This window comes from Protobothrops mucrosquamatus, unplaced genomic scaffold (assembly GCF_001527695.2).
Source record: "Protobothrops mucrosquamatus isolate PMUCROS unplaced genomic scaffold, P.Mucros_1.0 scaffold61, whole genome shotgun sequence".
Classification (NCBI taxonomy): Eukaryota; Metazoa; Chordata; class Lepidosauria; order Squamata; family Viperidae; genus Protobothrops; species Protobothrops mucrosquamatus.
This window is the reverse complement of record NW_015386440.1, coordinates 1,333,864-1,352,964: the sequence shown is the minus strand read 5'-3', so window position 1 is coordinate 1,352,964 and position 19,101 is coordinate 1,333,864. Positions and strand designations below refer to the sequence as shown.

Below are 19,101 nucleotides of genomic sequence, written 5' to 3'. Positions count from 1 at the left end.
AACCAACAGAGATGCTTCAATTAACATATCCACTGACCAGAGAGTCAGAGTTCACTGTCTATTCTAATTTATATTTATTTATAGTCAAATTTATATTTAGATACATTTCTCTTTTCGATAATTAAGATTATCAAAAAAAAGTCTTAAGGCAAAAACTTTTGCCTTAGGGAATGCTTCTGCTAGAGAAACCAAATCACATGAATCCAGTTTCCTTCAGATGTGTTATGCCCAAACTTCCCAACAATTTAAAAGTCTCAATGCAACCAGTATCCAGGAATCCTGATAAAAGTTTGTCCTTGACCCTTCCAAGCAAAATTTCTACTCTTAAATTATTTAGATTTCTTCGCTCTCCCAGCTCCATTCCTTAATATTTTTAAAGACTTTACACCATATTTGCCAATTACAGACTTACTCATTTAAAAATATTATCTTGGAGCCAGACAAAATTAAATACTCATAGTTCCTTTAAATTAATTAAATGTCTAAGAAATGTTTTAATTTCACACTGGTTTCAATATGGCTAAATTGTAGCTAGCATGCAATGCAAACTTATGTTAGTATAGTCAAGGGAAAAAAAATCCAATTTGGTTGTTGAATTAACCCATTTTTCAGAGTTTGCACAATGCCCTTAATCATGAATAAACCAAATGCCAAAGCCACACACACACACACACACAAAAAGTTAAAAGCAAAGTTAAAGAGAGCAAAGCAGCATATTCAAATTGCTAGGTGTTTAACTGGCTAGATAATTATGCTGCAAGAACACAGCAAATGAGTTCAACAAATTTGAAATATACTTTTGGTTCATACAGGCCAGGGACCAGATATTGTTTAGTTAGTTAGATAGATATAAATTGAGTTAGATTGTACAAGCAAACTGCATTAGTGACCCTGACTGCAAGAGGGAAAATGAATATATGAAGCAGAAAATGAATATATGAAGCACAGAATATAAGGAACAGAGAATCTGAATTGATTTAAAATGTTTGCTGCTGGATTTTTTTTAAAGTACCCTTTTATGCACAAGGAACTTTATTTTAAGGTGTGGGAAGGAATTTAAAAAAAATTAAAGTGACTCTGTTGTTACAGTTACATTAATTCCGTTTTAGTCAGAGAGACATCTGTTTCAGCATATTTGTGGTGCAATAAATAGGGAGAACTACACTTTGATATACCTAGGATGATCTTCCTTATAGATTGAGGCATTAGCACTGCCTAATGTTATTAAGATACATTACTTTCTTCACACAGCTGGGAGGCAGTTGGGGTCATTCAAATATTCAAAGCAATGGTGCATATTAATGCAAGCAATTTGAGAAATCAATAATACAGTAGCTGATTATTTCCAGTTTTATCACTGATTACAATTAAATATACAAGAGGAATGTTAGCATATGTGGCAGAGTTTATTTTATTTATTTAATCAAACTAATAAAGCTAGTGAAAAAGCATTGATGGAAGAATTAATCCCCTGAACTTTTCAGATGCATGTGAATGGTACACTGTCACATAACCATAAACTGAAGAGTACATCTGTTGTGTTTTATTTACAAACTTGCAACTGAACTTCCTTCCTGTAAAATCATGTACATTTAAGTGGAAAGAAGAAAAAGGAGGATTCAGGCAACTCCGGATATGATCTTGGGGAAGAGAGAAGGAAAGGAAATTACGTATCACAGGAATAGAACTAAGTACTGTGTTCTGGTTAATTAAAATAATGCCAACTACATAGCTATTGAAAAATGACTTTGTTTTGCAGCCTTGTTACATAGCAATGATGATGATGATGATGATGATTTTCTTCCAATAAATTTAATTAACAGAATCTAATAGCTTTTTATTTATTTTTTCTCACAAGAGACTTTTATTAAATATGAAAAGCTTCAGGGTTGTAGCCGTCCAGCCATCCAGTTAATCCTCAAGTGGTACTCGTGACCAAGTTTGAGATTCCTACTCTAACTAAAATCTCTTAACAATTCATCCACAAGCCTATCACATGTCAGCCAAACAAAATACTGTTTCTAATACACCAGGATAAATAATAACTTTCAGTGAAAGTTCCCTAAGAATACATTACTGCTTAGAACCACAACTATCTACAGCTCATTTAAGATAAAGCTAGATTCTTATATCTATTTTCTACACACAGATGTTTCCCCAAATTTCAAAGTATTATAAAAGCTTGTCTTTTATAAAAACTTTTAGCACTATAATACAAGTCATGATCAAGAAACAATTACACAATAATGCAGACAAATGTGAATTTGTTCATAGGGGAATAAAAAAAAGTGTATGTGTTTTTCAATCTATTTTTTTTCTCATTTCAATTATTTAAATTGAGGAATCCATGAAGCCATTGTTTCACCTAAAGTTCTCCATTGCTTTTTATTATTTTGCAGCTGACATTTTTCTGCTGTTCGACTCTTTTGGCTCAATGGCCAAATCATGTAAAAAGCCACTGAGTTCCTACTTCCCTTTTAGCTAGACCAGGCATGTCCAATTTGTGGCCCACAGGCCACATATAGCCATGACAGCTAGTAATTCAGCCCCACGATTGTAAACTTTTAACATTATTATGCAACTTATATATATTAACTACAGGTAACCCCCCAGATACGAGCATTTATTTAGCGAGATTTTACAAAAATGAAATCAGAAAAGGTACTTACATTAGAAATTCAAAAACAGGCCTCTGTAGCCATGTGACTTGGATTCAGTCTCGGCTGCTGTGGTGGCCATTTTAACTCTATGACTTGCCTGGGCTAGTTCGGACCTACGAGAAGCCGGAAGTGGGGTATTTTTTGTTTTGTGTGCCTGGTCCATGGCCAACCATCCAGTGATTTTTGTGGCCAGCACTGACCATTTGTTTTTGTTTTCCTGGAGCTGTGTAGAAGATCTGCTACTTGCTGGGCTGGACTAGAGAGCTAGATTTACTTCTGTATTTTAAAATATTCTTTTTGAATATTCTTTTTTGTTACTCTATAGTACTGTACTGTATAGTTTGTAATCACTTTGATAATTGCTCTGCTTTTTATTGTGTTTGTAAGTACAATACTTTGCAAGATTGTTTGTTTGCATTTACCTGAAACTTATAGCATGTGGCTGCTGCTGCCTCCTCTCCCTAGCACAGACCCACCAGAGATTCTGCTGAAGCCTTCCTGGAAGGAAATTCCCCACCCACCCCATTTTGGATTTTGCCTGGAGAGGCTTATGCTGATCAGGGGCAGTGTTTTGTTTTTTTTAAAGGTTTTAAATTTAAATTGCCTCCAGAAGTTGTGGGTGTTCCCTCACTGGAGGCTTTTAAGAAGAGACTGGATAGGCATTTATCAAAAATACAGTACAGTACTATACTCTCTTGTGAGAGCAGTGGCTTAGACTAGATGACCTCAAGGTCCCTTCCATCTCAGTTACTGTTGCAAGTTGACACCCCCATCTCCCTCTGTTTTCCTGCCTGGAGAGGCTTAAGCTAAGTACAGTACTTTAGTGGCAGCTGCAATCAGACATTTCTCCACCCCCCTCTAAAGAAGCTTGAGGTGCCTAACAACAAATGGTTTAAAAAAAAAAAGCCTGCTGCCTGCTTGGGAGGCAATTTACAGTACCGTATTTCCTGAAACTGGAAACAGCTGTTTGGCAGCCGGAAACAGCTGGCGGCAGCAGCAGCAGAAAAAATCTCTCAGTTCTGGCAGCCATCAGAGGAAATAGTAAGTTAAATCTTCATTCATTTAATGACCCATTTGATTCAATTAATGACTTTGATTTTAAAATGTTATAATATTGAGTCTGTTTCATTTGATGAGATTTTTGACTTACGAGCCTAATAGGCAAGCTCTATTAGGTTCATACCTCGGGGACTACCTGTATATATTTTATATGTGGCCCAAAACAATTCATCTTCACTCAATGAGACCAAATTATTGGACAGTCATGATCTAGACAAATGTCTATTATTTCAATTGATCCAACTAAGATGAAAGTATATGCTTATGCCACGATAACTTGGAAAAGAAGGGTGGTATTTGCCAATGAGAATATAAATGTAATCAGGTAGTTTTTAATATAAGTAGTAAAAGAAAAAATAGATGTAAATTACTAAGAAAGCTAAGAAAGAGCAATATTCCAAAGAAATAAATTATATCCAAAATGTAAAGCCTCTTTTTAGTTGAACTCTGCCTCCAAAGACTATATAGACATCATGTTTTCCTGGAAACAATGCAGAAGCAATTTTAAATTTCTCAATCCATCCTAAACCCTGATATTCCCAGAATCTCTTTCAACCAAATACTAACCAGACCCAATCCTGCTTAGCTTTCAAACAAAGGCAGCTTGGTGCTGAATCTCCTAAATCTCACTGTTCATTTACTGATCCCATTATTCATATTTAACAGTATCAGTAGAATGGTAAGAATGATAAACAGAATTTCACTTCCAAAAAATCATGGAATTCCCAGATTAACCTTGTAATATTCAGACTGATAAAATAGTATTGATTATTCCAAAAATTGTGCATTTAGTATCTTTTTTATTTCCTAATAGCTAAGATAAAGATATCAGCAATTAATAAAATACATTATCTTTTAATACTGTTCTGTCTGTGATAACTGCAATACTTCACAGAATTGGGATAGTCCCAACAATTAAGGCACAGAGCAAGGATAACACACAAAGCTTGTCTTTCATTCCTAACTTCCTGTCCCACAAAGCTGTATTGTTACTGGCTATTTCCTGAATGGGTTTTTTTAAAAAAACTTGCAAAATACTTTATTTTAATGCTAGTGTCAATGAAGTGTCACTGAGATGTGTATTTAACTGTATCAGAATATCTGCTCTATAAAGAAATTATGAGGCCTTTCAGAAAAGATAATATTTTCCCTTTCTACAATGTCACAACCTGATTTATATGTTGCCTTAATAATAATAATAATAATAATAATAATAATAATAATAATAATAATAATAATAATAATAATAATAATAATAATAATAATAATAATAATAATAAAGTTGGAAGGGACCTTGGAGGTCATCTAGTCCAACCCCCTGCTCAGGCAGGAAACCCTATATCATTTCAGACAAATGGCTATCCAGTCTCTTCTTAAAAACATCCAGTGTTGGAGCATTCACTCTGGAGGTAGGTTGTTCCACTGGTTAATTGTTCTAACTGTCAGGAAGTTTCTCTTTAGTTCTAGGTTGCTTCTCTCCTTGATTAGTTTCCATCCGTTGCTTCTTGTCCTGCCTTCAGATGCCTTGGAAAATAGCTTGACTCCCTCTTCTTTGTGGCAGCCCCTGAGATATTGGAATACTGCTATCATGTCCCCCCTCGTCCTTCTCTTCATTAAACTAGACATACCCAATTCCAGCAGCCTTTCCTTATATGCTTTAGCCTCCATGATGCACAAAACACAGAGTTCCATTGACGAAACAGCAAAGATTGCAGACATTGTATATGCTATTCACTGTAAGAATCAAGCTGAGCTGGGTAACAAACTTTAAAACTCATATTTCACAGCTGCAGTCCCCAACCCCTCGGCTACTGACCAGTACAGGTCCTTGACCTGTTAGGAACCAGGCCACACAGGTGGAGGTGAGTAGTGGGCAAGCAAACAAAACCAAAACCATTCTCTCCCGGTCCGTGGAAAAAAATGTTTTCCACAAAACTGGCCATGGTACCAAAAAGATTGGGGGCTGCTGTTCTACAGAATAGTATATATCAGAATCCATGACTGAAATAATAGATATTTGACCAAATTATATCTTCACTTTGTTGCTAAAAGGTCATTTTTAGAAAATGTGCACATTTCACATTTTACAGAAATAAGCTGCCCTGACCTTGAAAAATTGGATATAGGTATTCTGAGTCTTTTTATTGCTTTATATTATTCTAAAGATATAAAATGCAGTGACTTTCATGTGTTTTTGAATTGCTCACAAGTAAAGAGAAAATTCAATATTTTAGCTAAGTTCTACTTTTTGATCCAAGCATTTCAGCATTTGTATTTGGAATTCTGATATGAAGAACCGCTATTCAATGAGCCAGTTTGGTTTGGTGGTTAAGGTGCTGGCCTAAAAACTAGGAGCCAGGTATTTCTAGTCTACTTTAGGCATGAAAGATAGCTGAATGAATTTGTACCAATCATTTTCCCTCAGCTCAACTAACCTCACAGGGTTGTTGTTGTTGTTGTAGGGAAAATAGGAGGAGCAAGGAGAATTAGGCATATTTGCTACCTTCAGTTATTTATAAAAATAATAAAGACAAGATTTTTTTTAAAAAAAAATCTAAAATAAATAAAAGTAAAGCTAGATTTGATGTTCTCTTCTAATTTTTCACAGAAAGTTACCATAAGAAATTTTTCAGGTTTTTTCAGAGTATCTCATGAAGCTGTACCTACTTCAGCATTATATTTAAATGAGTGCCCAGAATGAATTATTTTTATATCATAATCAAAACATTCTGTGGAACAAAAACACTTCTATTAATCAAGAATTTTAAAAAGCAGATAAAATATATTTCCTCTACAGTGACATTGGCTTTTAATCACATCACATCAGTTTATAATCCAGGATTCTTTTTATAAATGTATGTTTGGATCTTTCTCACCAGGATGATGTAAAATATAAATGCTTTTTTTCTCTGCTAATGGTAATCTATTTTTTTCTACTTCTCCTCAAATCCTAGTTACATTACTGAGGAAGTGTCAGAGTTGGATTTTATACCACAAACTTGCAAATTTTGGCACGGAATCATACTTGTGTCAGCTCATTTAATTTTTCAAGTACATTTAATCACAGAACCTGAATACCGGAATGCTATCTCAATAAAGTAAGCACTGATATTTTAATTCAGTTCCCTGACAGTATATGGCATAAGGCCATTATTGGTAATATATTCATTTTACTCATCACCTGGTTCTTTCCTTGTTTTTTGGATGTGGTGCAATATAATACACTCATGTTCAGCAACAAATCAAAAAATTGTGTTATATTTTATATAACTAACTTTATTTAATACTACCTTGACTGTATTTTTTTTCCTTCCATGTTTGAGTGAAAAACTACCCACAGAATGCTGTCATGATTTCAGATGCTGTTAGTCTATACATTATATTCTTGCAACTAGCAAAAAATTGTGCACCATTTCTAATATCAGACTAAGGTGAAATAAAAACTTTTTATGAGGCTGTGACAGAAATAATCTACATTCTTGTAATCCAGCGTCATATTAGGACAGAATATAACTTTTTATATATAAATTAGAACTAGTTCTGCCATTTTCATCTTGACTAACTTAGTTATATTCTGAAAATATTTCTTAAGGATCCAGCAGAAAGACTTTCTGGTGAAAGAATCATGTTTCTATTTCAAATAGACACAGTATTCTTATAAACTATAAGCTGTCCATAGTTGTTTTGGAAATAGGCAATCAATCAATCAATCAACCTACAAATCAATCAGATAAAAACAGAAACCAACATATCTAAGGAAATGAATCAATTAAAAACTTATACGGTACATTACCTTCCGCCTCGAGCACTGAAAGGAACTACATGGATCCCCAAAGGTCCACCATCATTGGAAACTTCAACGAGCTTTACCATATCACTGTGAGACAATGATGAATGAAGGAAAGTGAACATGGACCAAAAAATGATCACACACTTCTACAAAAACATAAACTCAAAACTAAACACAGATATTTGAAAACTAGTGAAGATAAAAGCAACATTGATTCTTACATACCTCAGTAATAATCTGACAGCATGAAAGAAAATCCATAATAAAAAAATAATAATTTCATTAGTTATTCAAGTGAAATGCAGTTATGTAACTATAAGCCAATATAAAAATTGTATTATGTCCAACAATGAAAGAAGTTTGAGACTGGCTTTTCTAGGAATTAGGTATCAAATTAGGGCTAAATCAAATTGTCCTAAAGAAAACAGAAAGTTCCATTTCTTTTTGCTTTGCAGTATTTCCATAAATAACTTTCAAAATGACATAAATATAAATTGAAACAGTATTGTAGATTGCTGAAGAACCTACCGTGTTTCCCCAAAAATAATTTATTTATTTATTTTGCCTCCAAAAGAGGCACCAGGCCTTATTTATGGGGTGTGTCTTTTATACTCACCCCCGGCACCGACAGCCTTGCCCAGCTGGTCCACTTCTTCTGTGGTCGAAGGAGCAGTTTCATTCTGCAGCTGCATTCCGGCCTCCATTTTGCAGTCAGGCATAAGCAGCCGAGTATCGAGCTATGGACTGAATCCATAGTTCAGTTCTTGGCTGCACAGGCCTTCCAGAAAGGCCTCTGACTGTGAAATGCAGGCCTGGCTACAGAAGACATTGCAGAAGAAGTGGGCCAGCGAGAAAGGTAAGTGGGTGCAGTTCCATCCCCCACTCCCGCCCTAGCTTGATTTTTAGGTGTGTGCCTCGCCCCAAAACTAGGGCTTATTTTGGGGATAGGGCTTATATTAGGCCCATCCCCAAAAATCAAGTTTCAGGGAAAGATGGTAAATATATATTGTCTTGGCATAATTATCACTGTAATTATTTACAAATTTTATAGATTTTATAAATTAATAATTTGTACTGAGAGTTGATAATATAAATCTCTCAGTCCTTTAGATCTTTAATTAAAACATAAACAACCTTTCTTAATTAACATTAAATCTGATGAATTAATCTGCTTGAAACCACTGATTTTTTTTTTAAAAAACTGATCCAATGTAACACTCCAGTCAATCTGAACTTAACTGTCAAACTGAAAATTATCAGAATGATATGCAAGTGACATTCAATTCAATGATTCCATGTAATCACTTTAATAACTCTATAAGAATCACATCAATGACTGAATTTGCAAATGCAATTTTTAAACCATATCGCAAAACTGATTTTTGCCCTGGTATGCTAAACATTCACTGTCAAAAGTTCTCATACATCACCCACATAGCAATATTCTGACACTGTTCTAAACTATTTTTAGCTCAGATTTATCAAAGTTAAACAATCATAATTTATGAATAGATCTAGATTTGTAAAACAGCGTATTCCATTCCACTATAATTTCCATTCAACTATAGTATTATTTGGCAAATCCTTATGCAGCATACATCAAAACACATATAATATAAATTCATTTGCTTTCATTTCATGTATAACTACTCCTTTTAACACATTATTTTCAAAGCCTCTTTGAAATAGTTTGTTTTCATCACATGTTTTTATTACCCACTTTTGTAACAGGGATGATGAAATAATGAAATTATATGTGCAGACTGGGCTTTTCTTGGCTGAATATCAATATTAGCTTTAGGGGGTTTTTTTAAATAAGAGAAATCTGGATTGCATATTAATTGATCAATACTTATATGCAATCACACGTGACATGTATACCCATACATTACATTATTGATATAAGCTTAGCTATGGAAGTTGTGATCAGGATACAGCCAACTTCTTATAAGAGAGTACATTTTTACCTTATTGCAATAAGAAAGTTGTTATTCAAATATTGAAAATAGTTCTCTTTGTATCATTCAAACAGAATTTTTATTTATAACTTATTAATTCCAATACATCTGTATTTTTTTTTCATTTAATTGTTTTAAGAATGTGAGACCAGCTTATCTTTTCTAATCAGAAGCTAAACTATGTTTTGCATTACAACCTCTGGAATTTTCAGTGAGCTGAACAGTTTTATAAACTTGGCACATCTGAATGGCAGCTCTTACTCCCAAATGCAGCATTAAAAACTAATTTTTAAATATGAGAAATATTTCAAAAGCAGCTTGTCAAATATCACAGGGAGCAAACTGTTACTTTTTTCTACCTCTTCAATTCTACTACAGCTTTTCAGCTCCTTTTTTTTTCAAGGAATATTTAAACATTCCCCAGTCTTCTTGTAATTTGAATGTAGTTCATTTCCTAATCATTCTGTCTCACCCTTTCTTTGTGCCATTTGCTTAGTTCTCCTGCTTAGCTATCCCTCCAAAGAAGGGCTTTTCCAGATAAACTGATTTGTCCCTCATTCTAATCCTTTCCAGCCAGCACACTTTACAATGTAGTTTTAAAATTATATTGCAGTCACAGTAAATGGAAGCCACAAAAGAAGGAAGATCTAGAAAATGATCAAATTGACTTCTCATTATTTGTTCAATGTTTTTCTTTTTTTCTCTGCACTGCTTGAATTATCCAATTTCCACTTATTGTGTTAAAAACGAGCAAGTCCAATAATAATCGTTTATATGTCATAATGGATTCTTTCCAGATGTATTCTCAAGCACAGAACTGTAACTATCAACATTACACGTAATGGTTAGGAAAAGATACCAATTTCACAAGTTGATTTTTATATTTTGGCACGCGTTATGTCTTCCATTCATTAGAAAATAACAGATATCATTATAAATGTCCAAAATCCTCCAAAGCATTTAGATTTTGAGGAACAATTCTGCAAAAATTTACCAACAATTTCTTTTCATGAGAACTTTATTCACTAAGATTAAAGACGTATCTGCAGACCCATAATGCAAAGATATAGCTTTTTGGACAAACCTTTAAAGCTGGAAAGGTAGAACAAAGAAATGAAGAAGATGATCAGCAGCAAAATGGGTAAACTCAATTATAGCAATAAGTATATTATAGGGAGATTATTATTTGAAAATCCACATTAGTGTCAAGCAGAAATCAGGTGTGGCTTGGCACAACCAAAGAGACAGAGTCCAGGTTATCTCTCTTAAAAATAAATGTTTATTCAGCTGAACAAAGACCCATAAGTTTGGAAGAACCCTGAATGTAGTTTGAAGCAAGTATATATAGATTTCTTGTTTTTACTTAGTTACATAAGAGGAAGCCAGCATACAGTTCTCAGTGAGGTAAGGTATAGAAATAACAAACACATTTGTGCATGCATTTTATGGTCTTAATCATGTGCTTAGCTCACAAGCTTGTGGTTTCTTATGGAACTTTCCACAACACCAAGGGCCTGCTAATTTCGGCCATTTCAACATAAGAACAACCAATCATCAGAGTTATCAGAATCCCGATCAACATTAGGGACAAGTCATCATGAAAAAAAATCTATGTGGTCACTGAGAGCTGACACCAACTTTATGATGCACAATCAGTCACATAATCAAAAACAGATATCTGAAAAAAGAGACACCGAACGTGTTGTGAAAATTATTTTCTACACAGTCAAAACTAAACAACTAGAGGTTTTTACAAAAACAAGGAACAGATGAAACTCTGTGCCTTGCCCAAAGAACGTTTGCTTCTAATCCTTTACCTAAAATGGATAGGAGAAAAAGGCTAAACCTGGATTATTATAAACAGAATCTGCGCCTCATACACAGAAACTGCTGTAATGGCTTTATATCTAAGTTCTAAGATGGTGGCGCATGGATCGGCTGCGGCTGCATCGGCTCTCGAAGGTGAAAAGTTTTGGGAGGGATATTAAGGGATATGGGCCATATGATTAGGAAGGTTTTGATGTGTTTGAGCAATGTGGTGGAGCTAAGGTAACATACGACCGATAATCTTTGTTGGCATGGCGAGTTTCTAGCTGTTTCGGAACTGTTGGTGAGACCCTTAAAAGTCGTTGGCGCTGTTTGAAATTGTTCTGCCAGCAGCCAGATCTGACTGCTGGCCCAGCAATGGATTCTATTGCAAATCAGGGCTGTTTTCAAAGGAGGCAGAGGAGGAGAGATCCCGGGGCTTATGGGGCAAAGGACCTGGATGAGGCTGTCTGCAGGCCCAGAGGAAGAGAGAGAGGCTTTTGGAGGAGTTGGTGGCAGTGGCAGCGTGCTCCAGGGGCAAAAAGAAGCAAGGCCTCTTTAAGGAAAAGGTGGAAGAGTCAGGATCAGAAAAAGGAAAGGAGGCAAGATTGTCGTGCAGGAATACAAGCTAATTTAAGGGATAATCCACATGGAGCTCCATTTCCATCTGTCCTGTGTGCCATCATTCGCTCCCTAGAAACTAAAATGGATGATCTGAAACTTGAGCTGGTCACGAACAAGGAGTGTATATTGGAGGAGGTGGCCCTTTGAGAGCTGTATGCAACGAAATTTCATTTTGATGTATACCAATTGGTGTACATTCAAAGTGACAATAAAGTTGTTGTTGCTGTTGTTGTTATTATTACTATATCTACCTGAGCTTTCATGTCTTAAAAAATATATTCTTGCAATATTTTGCCTTCTTAGCCATGAGAAACCTGACACATGCATTTGAATGGAGGATATTTGAACCTCTATCCAAATATTAATATGATGATTAGACTGGAATTGGCACCAGGCAACAGTCCTGAGTCCTATAGCCCATATGTCCACAGATGTCCAGGAATTCTAACATTGTTGACCCAGCCAAGAACAGATTCAGTATGGGTTTCTGTAAATCAGAGGTCTCCAACCCCGTCTGCAGACCAGTTGGGAACCGGGTCATGTAAGTGGCAAGCAAGTGCATGAAGCTGCATTTGTACGTGCACTGGTTTAGGTTGCGCGCAATAAACCATCCCCTTTCCCCTCCTGCAGGTCCATGGAATCGGAAAGATTGGGGGCTGCTGCTTTAAATTACACCTCATCCATTGTATCATCTGGCTCTTCTGATGAGAAATGTCTAGTATGGCTTCATACCTATGGGATACCTCCCATTTTCTTCAGATCACACAAGCCCTACAACAAGGTAGTGCTTCAGTGGTATTGATTCTAACAAATCACACAGATTTTGTCCATGGAGATCTGTATTGAATCTGGTCCTTCACCTCTTCCAAAGGTACAGTCATCACCATTGCAACTGACTTCATCCACTTTGCTAGTACTTATTCTATTGTTCTCTGTCCTTGCACCTTTCCCAGACCTAGAGTTTTCTTTAGAAAGCTAAATCTTTGCATAATGTGTTCAAAGTAGGATAATTTGAGTAAACTCATTTGTACCTAGAGTGAGAACTCTGGGTTGATTTTCTTAAAAATCTATTTGTTCATTTTTCTAAGTGTCTTCTTCAACACCAAAGTTCAAAACTTATCAAGACTTTTTCTGAATTTAACTCTTATTATTTTAAATATTAAATAGTTTTAAAAAGCCATAAACTTACTCTAACGAATAGGTGATGTTATCCAAACCTGCATCTGCATGACCCACTGGTTCTACTCTGCTCTCTTCTTCTTCTGTCCCATCATCATCCTAGTAATAGCAAAAGAGATAACCAAATTTAAGCACAAGTGATGTGTAAGAATACTCACACAATTTTGATACACTTAATTATTAAAATATTTTGCATCTTATATGGCATACAGATAGTCTTTGGGTTACACAGCATGGAATGGCTAAGGCATTGGCTAGAAACCAGGAAGTGGTGAGTGTTAGTCCCACTTTAGGCATGAAAACTGGCTAGATTATCTTGGGCCAGTCACTTCTCTCAGCTAACCCCAACTCACCTACGGATTTATTATTGTGGGGACAATAGCAGGAGGAAATAAAATTGGTAAGGTTTGCCATCTTAAACTGAACATGAAACAAACAGGCAGGATAAAAATTTTAAAAATGCACTCGTATAACACAACATCACATAATCACATGGTTTAGCAACAATAATCCCAACAGTCATTCTTGCTATTATAACACCAGGACTGTGCAAGTTGTTAACCAAGGACCTCACATGACCATGATAAGGGAAGGCAGGAATCCCAGGCAAGCAGGCCAGTGGGTGAGCCGTGTGGGTAAGAGTTATGGGTGGGTGGGCAAGTGCCATAGGCAGGCAAGTTCACAGATGAGAGATAAAGAAACTGATATGGGACGACTTGGAACCTCCTGCTGGCTTCTCCACTGACTTTGTGGGAGACTGGCAGGGAAGGTTGCAAATGGTGATCACATGTCAGCTGCAATGGTTGTAATTGCAAGTGCCTAAATCACAATTAGGAGACTGCTGTGATAGCCACAACTTTGAAAATCAGTTGCAAGTGTCCCTCATAACTTTTAATGGTCAGCTAATAAGGGGTTATAATCTGAGGACCACTTGGACATCAATATGGTGCTTGACTGGATAGCTTCGCCTATAAAAATAAATTTATGAATATTTTTAATATCACCTTTCCCATTTTTCAATGCAATTAATTTATACTAGGAAAAGAAGATTAATTAATTCAGTGTTACACTAGAAATAGCAGAATTACAACATATAATCCAAACTACAAAACCAAAATTGAAGTAGCAAAATAGTAAGAACAAGAATTACAGGTGATATTAATGAATTACACCTAACATTATGTGAGACTTCTAGAAGATAATCCAAAAATTCCATTTAGAACAAAATACTGTGCTTTATAAATTTATTGCATCAGTTTAAGCATATTCTTCATTGGCTATCAATTTGCTTTCAGTCCTAATTAACGGTGTTGTAATTAATCTTCCAAGTCTTGACTGTTCAGAACAATTGTTGTGAAATCAAAATAGAGCATTTCAAGTTCAACAACTTTGAATTTGAAAATGCTTTGCACACAATTATAATAAAATACATGGACTGAAGTAAGAGAAAAACACAATGAAACCACATAATATATATTTTAAAAATTTAAGGATTTTTTTAGTAGTTTACAATATAAAATACAAAAATATGAAAATAAATAATAGGAAAAGGGTAGGGAAAAGGGAAAAGAAAAGTGTAGAGAAGAAGGAAAAAAGAAAAAAAGGCATTGACTTCTAACACCTTTTGGTGCAGTAGAATAAGGAGTTAACCTCAACTTTTTTACTTTTACATAATGGTATAAACTAGCCATTTCTATAACAACAAATCTATCTAAGCAGTAAAATCCAAAATCAAATTTAAGGAAAATTTAAGCAGTGACAGAATATAGAATTTGGTGACAGGGTATAACATTAAACATGCCATTAATTTTTAGTTACATCACACTGATTGAAAAAAGCCTTGCATATACAAATAGAAATACCCTTAGCAACTGAACCAATTGAAGGAGAAAAAAACCCTGCTTGCATAAATTATACTGAATAAGTATTATGAAATTAAACCTTTCCCTGCCATAGAAAGATGAACAAGACAAAATTAGCCTGCCTTCTTTATACAGGGAATTCCAGATTCTGGGAGCACTTATCAAGAAGGCAGTAAGTCTTAGGAACAGTTTCAAATAGAGTTTGTTTGTTTTTTAAAGTTGAGGGGCCAGAGAAACAGGGCTTTTTCAATGCTGGGCTACATATATCACTTTATTTATTTATTTATTTGCACAACATCATACTCTCAACATCTACCCCACCCTGAAGCATACTGGCAAGCTGAATATCTCAAAGGCTGCCTTAAAGAGACAACATTCAAACAGAATGCAAATAACGTAAGTGCCAGATCTGACATTTATAAGAGCAGGTGCAATTGGATAGTAAGAATCTGATTTGATGAACATCAACAAAGCCTTCTTCTACATATTTCAACTCCTGAATGGGGTTGATATTTCCTCTTCCATTATCCATAAGTACAGGGCTAATGACTATCAGAGAAAGATGCTTGGCCACTGAATGTGCCCAGGTTTTTATGCAAGAAAAGAACTCTAATAGATAAATGAAAAGAAGTATAGTGTCACAAAAGAGAATTAGAACTGTACAGTTCAATTACAATTGCTCTCTTTACAACTTCACTTACTCTAATGCACATAACCATATTTTTTAAAAAATTAAAGTCACTTGCACAACAATTATCAAAAATGATTAATATCTTTACCAACTGATATGTAGCAACCATGAGGGGCTAGTTTTAGTAGGTAAACTCAGATTTTTGTCAACTTTTTGATCTAATCTACATTCTGGGATTCCTGATAGGCTTATATCCAACATTAACCAATAGTGATTTGCCTAATTTCCAATCCTCAGGTGAGAAAGGAGGAACCAACTGCACAATTTCAGAAAAGGTGGATGTCTTTAAATGCTCATTTGTATGAATACTTTGTCTACTGTCCTACAATCAGCAGTTTTAAACTCAGATTTGCTGAAGCATCAATCAGCAAAATGATAAGTATTGGATGATGGGTTATGAATTCAGCCAAAAGAGAATCAATAATATGAATTATTAATGAGCTATTAACAAAGCTGAGGAACTTAGTATGTCCAAGTGGTTATTTCCTCTAAGGACCTGCAAAAATTAGAAGCTGAATGTGACGAGTTCTTACTACAAACTGTACTGTAGATCAAACTGCTAAATGGCAGATCCCTGTGTAAAGCAAAATTGGAAAAAGTGTTTTGAGATGCTGAGCCATAAATTACTCATCTGCCATGTTTTTAAAAAGATACCACACACACATACAACACACGTATATGAATAATCATATATGAATGATTAATCAATATCTTGCCCCTACCTAGAACCAGTGCTTTTTTTCTAAAAAAAAAAAAAGGTGCCAGAACTCACACGTCATACAACCTGCCTTGCCTACTCTACAAGGTTCCATCCCAAAAAGGTGGTGGAACTCTGTTCTGGGCGTTCTATGAGGAAAAAAAAGCCCTGCCTAGAACTATATAGAAATATAAAGACAATCTCAGAAACAGCAATTGGATTTATTTATTTGTAAATTTAGCATCTGTACGTTTTTCAACTGTGTACCGTATATATGTGACTATACTTAATTTATTTTACTCTATATAAATCTGTATAAACTCTTGCAGCGAGATGGGTCAAATAAATGTAATGAATAAATAAAAATAAAATAAAGTTATATTTCTTCCTAAGTACATCCCTACACAAATGCACCACCATATTAATTGTTCAAAATATTCCCAAAATAGGAAAAACTATAACTTTAAAATGTTTAATTGCATTAAAATGTGATGCATGGTGAACAAGAACAAAAAGGAAAAAAGCATCACCAGTATAACTTCATTTCTTTTCGTTACAAAAGCAATGGATGAATAGCATAAAGACTATTCATGCAATACTCATTACCCATTAGTAGCTTGCCACATCTTCTGATACATTATCCTGCATCATATCCTGATATTCAGGAAAAATCTTTCAAAAATAATAGACTTTGAAGAGACTTTGAGTCATCATAATAAAATAAGACTATGGGAATGTAGAAATTCTGTGAAGTTCTCCTGGGAATGCAAAAGAAGTCTTGAGCTACAAATATATTTAATCAAACAGTGACATCTGAAGCATGTTCAATAAGCTATGAAGTTAAGTTGTGTGTTTCATAAAGTTCACCCTTCAATAAATGAGCAGTGAATTTTAACTATTAGATTTAATTTTACATTATGAGTTTTCTTCCCACGTCTATATGACCAGCAAAAATAATGTCATGAAGCTATTAAGAATATGTATAGGACCTCTTATGATGTTACTCAAATAACATTCCCAGAAGCTCCAATTTCAATGAAGAAATATTGGGAATTAAAAGTGCAGCAGGACCTGAGATGTACCAGTTCATCACCTTCAGAATTTGCAGGGATCCACAAAAGTTTCAAAGAAACCAAGAAAAAAGGGAAGTAAAAGGGTTTCTAAAAGTCTTTTTAATACTTACAGTAGATCTAACAAATATTTAATTAGCCAAGTACAGAATTAGCCAAGAAAGTTTTATGGAATATGTAGGATTAATTATGAATGAAAGACCTAAAATGTATTTTTGAATGAATTAATGTCATCTATCCTTAGTCTGGTAACAGTTCATGCTTCAGTGAGCACTGATAATGGAAAAACCATAGATGAATTTGGGAGAAAATTGTACGACATTCTGAATTAATGTGATTTAAAGAAAATATATATATTTTTATGTTAATGATAATGAAAAGTACAGAAAAGGTAACTGAATCATCTGGAAATTCAAATGACTGCTTAAAAAAATCTTTTTCCTTCAAATACAAAATTTAAATATCATTCTGCTCAAACATTCCCATGCCAAAGGAATAAATATAAATTTAGAACGAATGACACAAAGTGAAGAAAAACACTTCACAGAGTGAAGAATGAAGGACAGACCGCTTATGACTGCCTTTTGGACATGAATGAGATAAGAATATAAGTAGAACAAATGCAGAAAGAAAAAAAATGGGAATTCTGAATTTAAAAAATATATATCAAATGATAGATTAGTCCCAACAGACTGAATAAAAAATAAGACATGGAAAAAGAGGACATGGAAATTGTTTACAAAGTTAAAAGGAATCTTAACACTGAGGGCCATAAAAGTGTGAAGAGTTACAATAAACACACCTTTTATGAAGGTTACTTTGTGGAATGATGATGTGAAACAGGCTGTGGATAAGAAAACCATCTATGTAAAAGACTTCTGAAAAATCTAACAATGAGAAAAGGTTATATATAATTGTCCTTTAAGTATATTTATTTTGTTTTTTCATAAAAAGTAAAATACAAAACAAAAACAAACAAAAATAAAAAAATAAAACAAGAACATCATGTCCAGCACTATGTGTAATTCTAAGACAGTTGTATCACTGGAAATGATTAAGAGCAAGGAAAATAAAAGCAGCGCTAAAGAGAACCAAACAAGAAATAAAAACGAAAGTGATGTAAATGTATTTATTTATTACACAAATTTATATGATCACCCAACTCACGCTCAGGTGACTTCAGGAGTCTTGCAACATTAAAAATCCACACATAAAAACCCAAATTGTAATAACAATAATCAAATAAATTTAGGGATAATATTGAGGTGAGGGAATTTTGGAAACACTAATTTATGTTTGGAAATCATAATGATGTATTGAAGAGGAGAACTGAAGTGAGGACTATAAAAGTTAGTAACAAATTATGATATGGATATGGTTTCTTATAGAATGGCTATGCAACCTATTTATAAAGAGTATAGATGTACCTGATGATTGTTTTGCAAGAATGAATAAAAACTGGGGATATTAGTTATATGGTGGGATAGGATGGTGCTGGATAATATTCTGATTCAAACTGAACAATCAGCAAAATTTTGGAGATGTGGTACAGCTTTCTACCGGACAGAAAAAGTTCAGCTTAAATGTTTAATCTTCAGTAATTTGTTCTGTTGTGAAATTCACAACATTAATTAGAGACACATACTGCAGAAAGTTAATTGCACATTTATTGATTTAGAGAGGCATATTATAAAATGAATAAGCT

The 19,101-nt window shown here is 34.4% G+C and overlaps 1 protein-coding gene across 1 annotated transcript in view; it reads right to left on the bottom strand.

Moving 5' to 3' along the window:
- Positions 1-19,101, bottom strand: part of PARD3 (par-3 family cell polarity regulator) — a 315,093-nt gene that overhangs the window by 247,641 nt on the left and 48,351 nt on the right. Inside the window, exons 3-4 of the mRNA XM_029283357.1 lie at positions 13,087-13,175; positions 7,513-7,596 (exon numbers count right to left, since the gene is read on the bottom strand). Coding sequence (XP_029139190.1) covers positions 7,513-7,596; positions 13,087-13,175 — 173 coding nt within the window. The remainder of the gene's footprint in view (positions 1-7,512; positions 7,597-13,086; positions 13,176-19,101) is intronic.